Source organism: Molossus molossus, unplaced genomic scaffold (assembly GCF_014108415.1).
Source record: "Molossus molossus isolate mMolMol1 unplaced genomic scaffold, mMolMol1.p scaffold_m16_p_22, whole genome shotgun sequence".
In the NCBI taxonomy this organism is placed as follows: Eukaryota; Metazoa; Chordata; class Mammalia; order Chiroptera; family Molossidae; genus Molossus; species Molossus molossus.
Genome location: NW_023425358.1, coordinates 36,506,120 through 36,521,921, shown reverse-complemented (window position 1 = coordinate 36,521,921; position 15,802 = coordinate 36,506,120). Strand labels below are relative to the sequence as shown.

Below are 15,802 nucleotides of genomic sequence, written 5' to 3'. Positions count from 1 at the left end.
CGGCCAAACCCTGACACCCAGAGTAGTCAAATTCACAGAGACAGAGAGTAGGAAGGTGGTTGCCATGGGCCGGGAGGATGGGGCAATGGAGAGTTGTTTACTGGGTACAGAGTTCCAGTTTAGCAAGATGAAAGTAATTGTGGAGATGGATGGTAGTGACGGTTGCGTAACAATGTGAATGCTGAAAGGTAGCAGAATATACTATACCCTGGCCAGTTTTGCTCAGTGGTTAGAGCGTCGGCCTGTGGTCCAGAGAGACCCGGGTTCGGTTCCCACTAAGGGCATGTACCTCGGTTGCAGTTTGTCCCTGGTCCTGGTTGGGTTGTGTGGGTGGCAGCCACTCGATGTGTCCCTTTTGCGTCGATGTTTCTCTCTCTCCCTCCCTCCCTCCCTCCCTCCCACTCTATCTAAACAAAAAAGGGAAAAATGTCCTCAGGTGAGGATAAAAAAAAAAAAGAAAAAGAAAGAAAGAAAGAAAGAAAGGTAGCAGAATATGTTACCCCAAAATATGCCACTTCAATACTATTTTGGGCCGAAAGCACTTGAAAAACAGGAAATGCAAGGAGAATCTTTTATTGAATCGAATCCCTTTATCTGCCTAATGACAGAGCCTCCAAAGGGAACCGAGAGGTCATAGGTCCCCTCCTGGGAGTTTCACCAACCAGGGAAGACAGACTCTTGTCACAGGAGGGAGATTAGGAGTAGGCACCAAACGGGGTCACAAACTATCATATCTCCCAGCTATTCTATTCTCCCACTTGCATTTCCTCTCTCCTAAGAGGCTGTATCCCTCTCCTCTTGTCCCTGTGGTATTTAAGCCTAAAACATAAAGCCACCTCTTTGAGTTACTACTCCTTTCCCCCAGGGTATCTCCCAAGTACACTGTATGAAGTTCATAAACTTCTGGGGTTTTGCATTGTTATTCTCTTTCACTACAAAGATCTCTAAGAACTCCCCTACAATACACTCAACACTACTACTGAGCTGTACACTTAAAATTGGTTAAGATGGTACATTTTGTTATGTGTATTTTGCAACAATTTTTTTTAAAAGCCCAATAGCCTGGCCGGTGTGGCTCAGTGGTTGAGCTTTGACCCATGCACCAAGAGGTTGCAAGTTCAGTTCCTGGTCAGGGCACATGCCCAGGCTGTGAGCCAGATCCCCAGTGGGGGGTGTGCAGGAGGCGGCCAATTGATGTTCTCACTGATGTTTCTCTCTCTCTCCCACTCTCTCTGTAAAATCAATAAAGAGAAACAAAACTTAAAAGCCCCAATAACGCCCTGGCCAGTTTGGCTCAGCGGTTAGAGCGTCGCTGAGGTCCAGAGAGACCCGGGTTAGGTTCCTGCTAAGGGCACGTACCTTGGTTGCAGTTTGTCCCCAGGCCTGGTTGTGTCATGCGGGCGGGCCTGGTTGGGTCGTGTGGGCAGCAACCACTCGATGTGTCCCTTTCACATCGATGTTTCTCTCTCTCTCCCTCCCACTCTATCTGAACAAAAAATGGAAAAAAATGCCCTCCGGCGAGAATAAAAAATAGATAAATAAAAGCCCCAATAAGTGAGGGGATGTAAGTGAGGGGATGAAACTGGTTCTTTCTCAGCTGGAGCAGTTGTGTTCTGCTTCGAGGCAAATGCACACATGTAAACAGGAAAAGGAACAGAGTCCCTGGGACTGCTGTGGGTTTGTTTCCCCCCTAAGCTGCAGATCCCCCTGACTACCTTTTACGGTTATATAACCAACGACCGAACAAGGCAAACCTCTCCCATCCAGCTCTCTGGGGGAAAACGTTTGCCAGTCATTGTGTTCTCGGGCATTTTCACGTCGCTCAGTTCTGAGGCCCATACAAGGCTGTAACCTTCAAGGGAACTGAACCCTTGGGGGTGACGGGAAGGAAGAAAAGCAGACAAATAGGCACCAGTCCAATGTCTGCCCTCCCCCACCCCACCAGCCCAACACCCAGGCCCTTTGTGAGCTCAGCACAACTTGTGCCCAGCGTGCCCGCCAATCGGACCGTGTTGCTGGGCTTCTGTCACGCTCCCATTGGTGGCAGCTCCGAAGCAATTTCTCCTGGGCCGCCTGCAAAGGACGGATCTGGGGGAGGAAGGAACTGAAAATGGATCCGGTGACTCATCCAGCTTCTGGCACATTCCAGCACAGGCATTCTAGGTCAGGGGATTGGAGGGTTAGGGGCACAGCCTGACACCTGATTCCTGAGACCCAGTGGGACATCTGGACTTTGGCAGCTCGTCCCAACAAACAGAGAAACAGTTGCCACAACAAAGACAACAAACATCCTCTGTTGACCAAGGTTTCTGAACCTCGGCATTCTTGACCTTTGGAGCCAGGTGACTGTGTGGTAGGGGACTGACCCTAGTCCAGAGGTTAGCAGCATCCCTGGCCTCTACCACTAGCTGTAGTGCCAGTCCCTAGGCTCCTCACTCCCCCCACCCCCACCCCAAAATAGTATCTGTCTGAGGGACCAAATCACTCAGATTGAGAACCACCTTCTGAGAAACACCTACTCACTGAAACAAACCCCCGCTGGACTTCAGTTGGGGCAGGCAGGGGTATTTCAGAATTTTTTTTTTTTTTTTTTTTTGGAGACAACATCGGTGTTTGCTCCAACTCCTAAGAATGTTGTTTTCTCTTTGGAGATAACCCTGGGCCCGCTCCCCACCCTCTGAGCCTGTCTCCCTCCTCCCTCCCCGCCTTTAACATCGGGGCTGTTTTTCTCTGGAAAGAGCTCAGTCACAGGGCTCCTGACTCAGCCTGTAGACATTCGTCACGAGGCCGGCAGCAAAACAGCAGCCAGAAGTCAACAGGGTGCGGTGTGGAACCAGGCCGGGTCACCTCAGTGAGAACTCCCCCCTTTTCTGTTCCTCTAAGAGCTTCTGACGTCTCCCCGAAATTCAGGGAGAACTCACTTTACAAAGCGCCACAACGCTTTGTTCCTTTAAAACCTCTTTCCAGAAATTTAGAGAGAAATATTCTTTACGGAAATCTGTATCGGATGTCACTGGGGTCTCCTGCCAACCTGAAAAATGACATCTGCTTCACTTTAATTTCCCAGTAGTGGGTTCATTCTCTTCGGAAAAAATGTTAAAAACAAGAGGGTATAGTCTATTTTGAACTGCCCAGTCCTTTTTCATAAATACAAACATAGTCAGTTGCCAAAGAAAATACAGAGTTTTGTTTTGGTTGGATACACTTTTTAAGTATGTTTAAATAGTATAATGTTCACAATTTAAACAAGGAACATAGTCTTTTCCTGGTAGCAACATTTTTTTAGTTGCTTGGGGAACAGGCCCAGGGTTAGTAATTTCATTGCTACCTCTTTAAAAACTTTTATTCTTGAAGGCCTTAGAGAGTAGAAATGAAAATAACTCCCTCCTCCCCATTTTTAGGAATAGGCTTTTTTTTTTCTAGAAGAATCCAGAAGGAAGAAATGAAAATGACCCCTTCCCCATTCTTAGGAATAGAAATATTTTCTAGAAGAATCCAGAAGGGAGAAATGAAAATGACTCCTTCCCCCATTTTTAGGAATAGACATATTTTTTCTAGAAGAATCCAGAAGGAAGACATGAAAATGCCCCCTCCCCCATTCTTAGCAATAAAATTTTTTTTCTAGAAAAATCCAGAAGGAACTGTGACTGGGATATTAAGGGCATGACGGGGACTTTCAACTGTGAACTTTTTTAAAAACCTGTTTTAAATGTTCACCATGTACATATATTTTAAAACACTTAAAATAGGTCATCGTAAAAATGAAAGCGACCCAGCTGGTGATGTTTTTTCTCCTTTTACCCACGTGGGATTTCCCTGTAGGGTTAAATTTCATATTTGGGGCATTAAACAAAGTTTCCCCCTTAAAAACATACAGAGCTGAGTCCGCCAGTGTCTTTTGAAGACCCCGGGCTTCAAGGGGTGTCATGGCTGAGCTCGGGGACACACGGCCCGGCCGAAACGCCCAGACTTGCGTTGCAATCGAGGACCGGGGTTCCCACCCCAAGGCCGCGCAGGGCCCGCAGGAAGAGTCGAGAACAATCTAGAAAGTTCCAGCGGGGCCCGCTTCCAGGCGCACTCGACGTGCCCACTGAGCGGTGGGGTCGCACCCTGGTCCCCACCGAAGCTGGGTTTGCGCGCTCGGCGAACCCTGGCCCGAGGCCCCGAGGCGCGCGTGCGCCCGCGCGGGCCGGGAACTGCCGAGTCATCCGCCTTGTCGCGGTGCCCGCTGGGGGGATGGGCGCCGCCCCGAGCCGCGGCGGGGGTGGGGCTGGGCCTGGGGGGCCCTCGCGACGGGCCGGGGGGCACAGGCGTTCAGGGGAACACCGGCACTGTCATCCATGTAAACGGGACCCTGAAATAAAGACCCTCCGTCTCGCGGGGGGAGGGGCGGGCGGGGCGCCCGGGAGGAGAGCGGGACCCCGACTCCGCGCGAGGCGCTGGGCCCGACCCCCGCCCGCCGAGGGCGCGCTCCGAGGACCGCGGGGACCGTTGGGGTCGAGCGGACGGGGCGCCGGGCCGGCAGGCGGGGGCGCGGGGTGGCCGCCCGCTCCGGGCGCCGCGGACTCCGCGCCGGGTTTTCGCGGCCGCCGCGGCCCCTCCCCCGCCGAGTGAGCGCCGGCCACGTCCGCGGCCGCAGCGCGCAGCCGACGCGCCGATCCCTCCGCCCTGCCCGCGGGGCGTCGGCCCCCCGCCCGCCAGAGTCACCCCGAAGCCGCAGCCTGCACCCACCGCACCACACTTCGGGGGGGTCCCGAAGACACTGCGCAACCGGGTGTCGCCCCAGAGAGCCGGAGGGCCGGGGAAAGTAGTCCCTTCTCGGCGCTTCCGCGGAGGGATCCGGGCGCAGCACCGCCGGCCGCTATATAAGGCGGCGCCGGGCGCGGCGCAGGCAGTCTGGTGCCGACCGCGGTTCAGTTGCTGATCTTCTCCGTGCGCAGCCTTCGCCGTCACCTGGTGAGGAGGGGCGCCCGCCGGCCGGGGGCTCGCGGCCGTCCCGCGGGGTGGGGGCGGGGCGGAGCCCGCCGGGGTCTCGGTCGCCGCGGCCCCGCGAGCCGGGCCCGAGGGGGGAGCGCGGCAAGATGGCGGCCCGGCCGCTCCGCCGCGGCCCGTGAGGTGGGCGAGGGGCCGCGGCCCGGGAAGCGGGGGACGAGCGCGGTGTCTGTGGGACGGGTTTGGGCCGTGTGTGGGGGACCGAATGTGACGTGTTTGGTGGGCCGACTGGGTCGAAGCCGCCTTTTCGGCGGCGTGAGGGGGCCCTGACCGGGCCGGGGGCGCGCAGAGCCGCCCTGCACCCACGGCGGGGGCGGAGGCGCGCGCCGGCCGAGCGGCCGCCTGACGTCACCCTCTGTGGGCTCACAGTGGAGGGCGGGGCCACCTTCCGGGGCGGGCGGTGTCGGTCGGCGGCGGGACACGGGGTTTGGGCCTGGGGCGGTTACACGGTGCTGAACTGCCACGGGCGGGCGGACGGACGGACAGCGGGGGGGAGTACGTGAGGCCCGCAGCTGACTTGGGTCCGGTTCCCCTGCTTTACTCCCGTAAGTGCCTGGAGCTTGGTTTTTGACTTTGTCAAGAAGGGACTTGATTTGTTCCAGGCAGCTTTATTTTATTTACTTATTTTTTTTAGCGTCTTGGTATAACAGTGGTTAATAAAGTCATACGGGTGTTCAGGTGTACTTTTCTACGATACACGGTGGCTACATTGCAAGGTGTGTCAGACAAATTTTTATCTTAGTTGTTTGACCAAAAGAAAGTGATATTTAGCCCTGGCCGGTTTGGCTCAGCGCTAGAGCGTCCGCGGACGGTCCAGAGAGACCCGGGTTCGGTTCCAGCTAAGGGCACGTACCTCGGTTGCAGTTTGTCTCCAGCCCTGGTTGGATCAGGGTTGTGCGGGAGGCAGCCGCTGGATCTGTCCCTTTTTTCCTTGATGTTTCTCTTTCTCCCTCCCTGTCTGAATAAAATGTAGAAAAGTGTCTTCCAGTGAGGATGAAAAAAAAAAGTGATATTTAACTTCCAGCATTAGGATTGTGTTGACATGAATTGCTTGCTAAACTTGGAGTTTTTTGTTTGTTTGATCTTTGTTAGGATACACAATGCAGATCTTCGTGAAGACCTTGACGGGTAAGACCATCACGCTCGAGGTCGAGCCCAGTGACACCATCGAGAACGTCAAGGCCAAGATCCAAGACAAAGAGGGCATCCCCCCTGACCAGCAGAGGCTGATCTTTGCCGGCAAGCAGCTGGAAGATGGGCGCACCCTGTCCGACTACAACATCCAGAAAGAGTCCACTCTGCACCTGGTCCTGCGCCTCAGAGGTGGGATGCAGATCTTCGTGAAGACCTTGACGGGTAAGACCATCACGCTCGAGGTCGAGCCCAGTGACACCATCGAGAACGTCAAGGCCAAGATCCAAGACAAAGAGGGCATCCCCCCTGACCAGCAGAGGCTGATCTTTGCCGGCAAGCAGCTGGAAGATGGGCGCACCCTGTCCGACTACAACATCCAGAAAGAGTCCACTCTGCACCTGGTCCTGCGCCTCAGGGGTGGGATGCAGATCTTCGTGAAGACCTTGACGGGTAAGACCATCACGCTCGAGGTCGAGCCCAGTGACACCATCGAGAACGTCAAGGCCAAGATCCAAGACAAAGAGGGCATCCCCCCTGACCAGCAGAGGCTGATCTTTGCCGGCAAGCAGCTGGAAGATGGGCGCACCCTGTCCGACTACAACATCCAGAAAGAGTCCACTCTGCACCTGGTCCTGCGCCTCAGGGGTGGGATGCAGATCTTCGTGAAGACCTTGACGGGTAAGACCATCACCCTCGAGGTCGAGCCCAGTGACACCATCGAGAACGTCAAGGCCAAGATCCAAGACAAAGAGGGCATCCCCCCTGACCAGCAGAGGCTGATCTTTGCCGGCAAGCAGCTGGAAGATGGGCGCACCCTGTCCGACTACAACATCCAGAAAGAGTCCACTCTGCACCTGGTCCTGCGCCTCAGGGGTGGGATGCAGATCTTCGTGAAGACCTTGACGGGTAAGACCATCACCCTCGAGGTCGAGCCCAGTGACACCATCGAGAACGTCAAGGCCAAGATCCAAGACAAAGAGGGCATCCCTCCAGACCAGCAGAGGCTGATCTTTGCCGGCAAGCAGCTGGAAGATGGGCGCACCCTGTCCGACTACAACATCCAGAAAGAGTCCACTCTGCACCTGGTCCTGCGCCTCAGGGGTGGGATGCAGATCTTCGTGAAGACCTTGACGGGTAAGACCATCACGCTCGAGGTCGAGCCCAGTGACACCATCGAGAACGTCAAGGCCAAGATCCAAGACAAAGAGGGCATCCCCCCTGACCAGCAGAGGCTGATCTTTGCCGGCAAGCAGCTGGAAGATGGGCGCACCCTGTCCGACTACAACATCCAGAAAGAGTCCACTCTGCACCTGGTCCTGCGCCTCAGAGGTGGGATGCAGATCTTCGTGAAGACCTTGACGGGTAAGACCATCACGCTCGAGGTCGAGCCCAGTGACACCATCGAGAACGTCAAGGCCAAGATCCAAGACAAAGAGGGCATCCCCCCTGACCAGCAGAGGCTGATCTTTGCCGGCAAGCAGCTGGAAGATGGGCGCACCCTGTCCGACTACAACATCCAGAAAGAGTCCACTCTGCACCTGGTCCTGCGCCTCAGAGGTGGGATGCAGATCTTCGTGAAGACCTTGATGGGTAAGACCACCCTCAAGGTTGAGCCCAGTGACACCATTGAGAATGTCAAGGCCAAGATCCAAGGCAAAGCGGGCATCCTCCTGACCAGCAGAGTTTGATATTTGCTTGGAAAGAGTTGGAAGATGGGTGCACACTCAGTCTGGCCACAACATCCAGAAAGTCCCCTCTGCACCTGGTCCTGCACTTGAGATGTCTTAAGTGTCCCCCCTTTAAGTTTTCAACCAATTTAATTGCACTTTCCTTCAATAAAGTTGTTGCATTCCCAAGTAGTGGTTTGTTTTTTCTTTCAATTGTTAAGTAAGATTCTTTTTATTTAGGGTGGGGTGTGGTATCAAGTTCTGCAGTCTAACATGATTTTGTGGTAATGAGCAGGTAATGTCAGTGTAAGATGGTCTTAATATATAACTGTTGGGGGATGGAGAAGAATAAATAGTTGACATATCTGAGGTTTGCAGTTTTCCATATGTACACTTAAATGTAGGTAAACTGGTAAACAGTACTGACTCAAAATACTGACTTTGGGCATGGTGGTAGGGACCTGAAAATGGGCAAGTATCTGGAGTAATCCAGCAAGAAGATAAGGGGTGGTTGAAGGGAACATACAGTAGAGATAAACCCAGTTATATTTAAAATCACAGTTGCACCCTGGCTGATACGGTTCAGTGGTTAGTGGGTTGATCTGCAGACTAATGAGTTGTCAGTTCAATTCTGGTAAAGGGCGAGTGGTTAAAAAATGAAAGCTGTTGATTGAAATAAAGTTGCTCAAGTGTCAATTTTCCTGTATTTCATGTGAATACAGATACAGGATTTCTGTGTGTATAACTTTATTAGTAGTGGGTGAAGCAATTAGTCTTTGATCTTTATTTGCAGAAATTTATAGTGGGGCTTCCCAGAAATTAGGCCCATTAAAGAATTTGAGATTTTCTCTGAAGACTTTCTTCCATTCCCCCCAGTTAGGGTACCATGGTATAGAGGAAATCGTGTTTTCACTGCTAATTGTAAAATAACTGAAGTCAACAGTTTTGTGTTTGTTTCTTCTTCCCACAAAACAAGCAGCCTTTATTGCAGTAATACAAAACACTTTACATTTTGGCAATATTTTACAACACACTTAGCTTCAAGGGTTAGAAAGGAGAAAGTTGGAAACTAAAGGGGAAAATTTCGACAGAAGAAAAACTGCCCCAGTCCTCCCACCCAAATGAAATTCTGAATGTCACTTAATTTACCCAAGAAGAGGCCATGAGGAAAGCAGCAGGTAAAACTGGCGTGGCAATTTCATTCAAAACAGTCATCAGTGTATGGCCGGTTGCACTGATGATTTCTGTAGTCCCACTTTGCCTCTGTAGCCACCTCTGTCTCCATAGCTGCCACAACTCATCTCCAGTCACCCCTACTTCAGTCTCCACCATAGCCACCTGGGTTCCACCTCTTCCCCCATGATGTCTATAGCCCCTCTCTCCACTGCAGCCTCTACCCTGAAAATCTAAGGGATGAGAGTCCTCTGGTCTGGGTTCATTGCACTGATTGCAGGAATTCCTTCAAGTAAAGTTTGTATTTCCACATGACCAAACCCAGTCCCCACTTTTGGAGTCTCCACCTCTCCCCTGAAAGCCTCGTGGCCTCCTTATCCACCATGGTCTAGCCGCCCACCTCTACCTCCATCTCTCCTCGTAAATTCAGGTCTGGTGGCAAAGGACACTTGAATGATGTTGAGCCATGAAATTCTTATCAAACCAGGCAATGGCTGCCTTAGCTGAAAGAGGGTCGTCAAACTACACTGTCGCCTCCCCTTTTGGCTTCCCTGTGTCCTTGTCTGTGTACAGATTTATCATTGGTTTTCTGGTCTTGTTTGTCTTGGTAATTCCTATCTGTTTAAAGAACTCCTTGACTTGATCTGTAGACACACCCTCCCCAAATCCTTGCACAAAGATTGTGCTGTTATCTGAGTTACCAGATTCTGAATCAGCATCTTGTCTGGGTCCATAATCCCTGTGACTACCAAAATGTTTGAAGCCACTGCGGTCACCACCACTTGATCCTGTCACAGGACTCTTCCATCCTTATATCCCCCGTGCCCGCTACCTCCTCCCTGTGACCCGCCATATTTTCTTTTCTTTTTTTTTTTATTTATCCTCACCCGAGGACACTTTTCCCATTTTTTGCACAGATAGAGTGGGAGGGAGAGAGAGGAAGAGAGAAAGAGAGAGAAACATCGACGTGAAAGGGACACATCAAGTGGCTGCCACCCTCCGGACCACAGGTCGATGCTCTAACCGCTGAGCCAAACCAGCCAGGGCGTGACCCGCCATGTTTTCTATTACCTTCTCCATACCTACTCACATCATGTCAGTCATCTTGTGTGTGGTGGCTGTAATTTTCCCATTGTGAGTGGTAGGACTGCTGGTTTTGATTATAGGAATCATGCTGCTGATCATAATATGAACTTTGATGATGATCATAAGCTGACTGCTGGTCATATGAATCTTGTTGAACATAGTTCGGTCATATGAAGGCGCTCTTCCACCTTGGCCTCCTGATGATTCCATGTTTTGCTGTCCCTGGTTATTGTAAGACTGCTGACTGTACGAGCTCTATTTTTGACTCTCATAACCACTGTAAGATTGTGAATAACCTGATTGGCTTTGTCCATAACTGGAGTAGCTGCCATAATTCTGTCCATATGAGAAAATCAGTAAGTTGCCCATAGCCCGAGTAGCTTTCTTGTGCTTGTCCATAACCTTGATTGCCCTGATTTCCATAAGAAGAATAATTGCTGCTCACCCCCAGACTGACCATAACTTACAGAATCCGACATGACTAACGGTCATGGCACAGAGCCCCCACAGCCCACCAAGAACAAGGAATACCAAAGCCACATGGCACGGCGGCTGAAGGTGTACTGAGGGTGAAGTCAACAGGTTTAAGTCATAAATTTAAGGAGATCATAACTATAGAAAATGCCTTTTGAGAAATGTAGAAATTGTAGGCAAGTCCATTATTGTGGGTTTTTCACCATGTTGATACAGGTGCATGTAATACATATGTAGTGCAATGAATTTCCATGACTCACTACAAGTCAACATACAAGTCAAGTAGCAATGTTGCAAGAAACCCAGAAACTCCACCGGATCCTATAACCTCTTCCAGTTACTGCTGGAAGTTTTAGTGTAGTTTTGATGCTCATTAAGAATGAATGGCCTTGCCTGGCCAGTGTGGCTCAGTGGTTGAGTGTTGACCCATGCACCAAGAGGTCTTCGGTTTGATTCCCAGTCAGGGCACATGCACAGATTGCAGGCCAAATCCCCAGTAGAGGGGTGTATGGGAGGTGGCCAGTCGATGTTCTCTCTCATCAATGTTTCTATTTCTCCTTTCTTCCTCTAAAATCAATAACGACGAAAAAAGAAAAGAAAATGTGGGACTGGGTCATCTCATTACAGCCTCATGCCTCTTAAGACAAATGGAGACCCTGCCTGTCTTCCCCAGAGCTGGAATGATCTTGGGATTGGAGCACTAGAGCATTAATCTAATAAATCTGTGTCAGGGTGAGGGTGCTCAACTGAGAGCTCACTAAACACTTGAGATGACAATGCTTTCTGTCAAGTGTGAAAGGAAATTTGCTAATCCCAATAGAAAAATCAATGCAAACATTAAAAACCAGATGTAGAACGGGTTGCATACAAGCTCATTCCCAGGAAAAATACTTGAGTTAGGAATATTTTTCTCACCATTTATAATGTATACATATGTTGTGTGTGTGTTATAAAATCAAAGATAACCCATCTAAATTCCTAATCACTCATTTTTATCCCCCACTACTTAAAGTTGCATTTTTAAAACTACCCCCTGTGTAATACATACACCGTGTTTATTATGTACATATATGTATACACACAAATAGGACCATTCACAACATAGTTTCTCAGCTTTTGTTTTATTAGTCCATGAAAAGAGGATACTCTGTTTATGTTCCTACATGTTGTTTGAACTTTCAATAAATTTAATTCCTTAATCATAAAAACTAGCTTTACACATTATTTGCATTTCACCAAAGTCTACCACCATAGCAAACATCACAAATATTAGACTGCATGGCACCATTAGCTTTTCTTTCTTAAGCTAGTTCTGGACATCTTTTTCAGCCAGCATCTCTAGATCACTTCATTCTTGTTAATACTCTTGGTAGTATTTCATTGTATGGATGTCTTATGATGTATTTAATTCGTCTACCAACATTTCTAGGTTTTTGCTGTCATGCTGCTGCTGCAAGGTACATCCTTATTTTGAAAGGATAGTGTAAGTACAAGATTTCTATTTAATAATGTTCTTGGGAATAATTAAAAGTAATCTGTCTTAGTGTTCTCTTGGGGAGCACATATACTAAAGTTGGAATGATGAAGAGAATATCATGGCTCCCACACAAGGATGCCACACAAATTTGTGAAGCATTCCATATATAAAAAAGAAAAAAACTTAGAACTTATTTTTGTAACTAATGAATGATTATTTATTGTTCCATCTTTTTCTTTTAATTCTCTGAATAGGTAATACTTGCATGTGTTTTAGATACGTAAAAAGCTTAAAAGATGTAATGAAAAGGCATCCAGCCTGTCTCTCATCCACCCAGTGTGTACTTTGTAGTTTTTCTATGCATATACAAACAGTTCCCCCTCACACAAGTGGTGGCATAGTGCACCTTGCTTTTTAATTTTATATCTTCAATAGTTTGGACAGTTCTAGCCTTTCATTTTGTATAGAGGAAAACTACCATTTTTTTCTTTATTGACTTTAGAGAGACAGGAAGGGAGAGGGAGAGAGAGACGGAAACATCGATGAGAGAGAACATCTATTGGCCATCCCCTGCATGCCTCCCCCGCCCCCCACTAGAGATTTGGCTCACAATCTGGGCATGTCCCCTGACAGGGAACTGAACCAGCGATCTCCTGGTACATGGGTCGATGCTCAACCACTGAGCCTCAATGGTCAGGCAGAAAAATACCTTTTATGTAATTTTCTCAAGAACAAAGACAGCCACCAGGGCAACACAATCCCTAGTGAACATTTACTAAATTTTACAGGATCCTTCATCCAACAAATATACAAGCATGCCAGGAATTATAGTGATATAGTGATTAATGAGAAGGGTTTCTGCCATCAAAGAATCCTCAGTAGAGCTGAATAACAGAGAAGCTAGACTTGATCAGTTTTGTTGAATGACTTAAATTGCAAGCACCCGAAAGTTTGGTTTTACACTTGAATGAATACTATGTAAGGATTCACTTACGTAGATGCAGTTGTGTGAACCTTGATAAACCAGAAGAAAAATGTGTGGCTTGTCGTTATTTAAAGTAGTGTTTCTATGTTTTGTCTGAAAGTACAACAAAATCCTCACCAAGTTATTATAAATGTGGCTTTCATAGAAGTATGTTGTTTACAGGTTGGCAAGAGCCTTTTGATTCAAGATGTCATTTTAGTTTGCAGTGTTCATCTCTGCCAGAAGAGGGAGCAACTGGGACAGACTAGTTTAGTCAGGAAGCCTGCAGCGCCCTCAAGCGGTTGTAATTGACCAGGTAATTTATGTTTTTGTGTATCTGACCTTTCCTTACCAACCGAGGCTTATTTACTCACCAATAAAATGCCTTTCACTCCCCTCCCCGCCAAGTCCTGCAGCCACCTCCGTGTTTCCACCTCACTGGAACGACTTCCTAACATCTAATGTAGCTGGTATTCAGCATAGACCCTCCATTTCTTACTGTATCTCATCAAATCTAACCTGTCAGAATGTTCTCCCTGCTGCCCTTATCTGCTGGTCACTTTCTTTCCCCACATGTTCCCTTCTGTTTCGCACTCCTTCCTTCACTCAAGGTGCTCCCTTTTTCTAAAATACCACCATGCCCCCCTCAACAATTCAAATCCTACCCATAGTCAAGACCTAATTCAAAGATTCCCCAGTCTTCCTTGACTGTCCCGACTGGAAATTCTGTCTTCCCTGAAATCGCAGCTCTTTCTGTTTTGTATTGAAGTTCTTTATTCAAATGAAATAACTGTTCCTGTGTTTGATACTACACAATAATTGCACATGATAGCAGGGATAATCAGATTGAAGGGGAGAGGGTTAGGATCCTACTTGTGATCAGATGGTCAGGAGAGGCCTTCTGGGAAAAGACTGTTTACATGAGACCTGAAGAATGAGTGGAGGCAGCTTTGCAAAAGGTGGGGCGGCAAAGAGTTTGGCATATTTGAGAAACAGAAAGGAGACCAGCGTGACTAAAGTGGGGCTGGGGGGCTTTCAACAGATTTTAAATGCCTGGTCTGGAGGAGAGAGGCCCAGGCATTAGCATTTTTAAATATTCTTCTTGTGAATCTAAAGTGCAGCCAGGGTTGGGAACCACTGTTTTAAAAGTGTTATTATCGTTGAATGGGTGAAATCGTTTTTAACCAAACCAGTATCGAAGAATTGTATTGAGGAAAAGTGAGCTCAATCTATTTTCGAAAATAAGTTATACTGGATACTATTTGTGATCTTATTTGTAGCAAATGCAGGTATCCATTTAATCAAAGCTTTATTGAGCCCCTACTATATCAGGATGCTCCCAGTAACAGAAAACTAACCTACTGGCCTAACTCATAAGAAAATACATTGTTTTTATACCAAGACACTCTGGGCTCTGGGGCTCTGGCCTGCGCTGTGTGGTCTTTTTCCCTCAGGTGGTCAGTAAGATGGCTGAGCGTTTTCAGACATCACACACAGACCCAAAATGTCTAGAGGAGGGAAAGGTAACATCATTTTCCTGTGACTCTTATTAGGAGTAAAAAATCTTTCCCAGAAGTCCCGTCAGCCAACTTGCCCTCATTGGCCAAAATTGGGTTACATGTTTGTTCATTTTACTGTTGAAACTGCAGCAGAATCAATAAAAATACACACACACACACACACACACACACACAACAGGAAATAATGATTAGTGCATATTTGTCTCTTCCTCAGAGATGGTTATATTAAAAGAGAACATATTGCCTTGGCTGGTTTAGCTCAGCTGTTAGAGCATCGGCCCTTGCATCAAAGGGTCTCAGGTTTGATTCCTAATCAAGGGCAAGTTCAATCCCTGGTCCCGGCTGGGACCGTGCAGGAGGCAATCAACCAATGTCTCTCTCATATTGATGTTTCTCTCTCTCTCTCCCTCCCTCCCTTCCACTCTATCTAAAACTCAAAAGAAAAATATCCTCGGATGAGGACAGGACATATTTATAAACCATCAAATGAATCTTGAAATGTGTCAAAAACCCAGACCTTAGGGAGTGAAGGGTGAAGCCCATCAGCATGGACCATAGCAGGGGAATAACCAGTTCTAATGTGGAACAACAAATCGATGTCTGTCTGTCTGTCTGTCTGTCTCTCTTTCTCCCCATCCCCCTCTCAAATCAATAAAAAAATAAATTTAGAAAAGGAAGTAAATATAGATCTGCCCCATTCTTGTTTCCAGTAGCAAAATATTCCATTGTGTAGATTTAACACCACAGCCACTAATCACATGTGACTATTTAAATTTAAATTAATTAAAATGGAATAAAATTATTTCCTCAATTGCACTAGCCACATTTCAAGTGCCCAGCAGAAAAATTTCACTGGGGCTAACATACCAGACAGTACAGATATAGACCAATCTCGTTACTACAGAGGTTCTGCTGTCAGACGGAGCAGGTGTTGGGCCATAATTTAGTTATTTATTTAGTTATTTTTAAAAATTTTAATTTATTGCCTTGGCTGGTTTGGCTCATCAGTAGAGCATTGGCCTGTGGTCCAGAGAGACCCAGGTTTGGTTCCCGCTAAGGGCATGTACCTCAGTTGCAGTTTGTCCCCAGCCCTGGTTGGGTCGTGCGGGTGGCAACCACTCGATGTCTCCCTTTCATGTCAATGTTTCTCTCCCTCTCTCCCTCCCCACTCTATCTGAACAAAAAATGGAAAAATGTCCTCAGGTGAGGATAAAAAAAATTTTTTTTTTAAATTTATTGATTGATTTTAGAGAGAGAGAGGAAGGGAGAGGGAGAGAGAGAGAGAGAAACATCGATTGGCTGCCTCCTGCATGTC

General features: G+C 48.1%; 1 protein-coding gene, 1 non-coding gene and 1 pseudogene across 2 annotated transcripts; 2 read left to right on the top strand and 1 right to left on the bottom strand.

Moving 5' to 3' along the window:
* The first annotated feature begins 4,832 nt into the window (after nucleotides 1-4,832).
* On the top strand, nucleotides 4,833-7,974 carry UBC (ubiquitin C). Its single transcript, XM_036276731.1, has 2 exons — nucleotides 4,833-4,956; nucleotides 6,085-7,974. Exon 2 carries the CDS (start codon nucleotides 6,093-6,095, stop codon nucleotides 7,812-7,814), a length of 1,722 nt encoding a protein of 573 aa, XP_036132624.1. The 5' UTR covers nucleotides 4,833-4,956; nucleotides 6,085-6,092; the 3' UTR covers nucleotides 7,815-7,974.
* A 1,137-nt stretch (nucleotides 7,975-9,111) lies between these two features.
* LOC118640284 lies at nucleotides 9,112-10,531 on the bottom strand (annotated as a pseudogene).
* A 1,538-nt stretch (nucleotides 10,532-12,069) lies between these two features.
* On the top strand, nucleotides 12,070-12,173 carry LOC118640460. The gene has a single exon (XR_004961380.1). It is a non-coding gene; the product is annotated as a U6 spliceosomal RNA (small nuclear RNA).
* The last annotated feature ends 3,629 nt before the right edge of the window (nucleotides 12,174-15,802 follow it).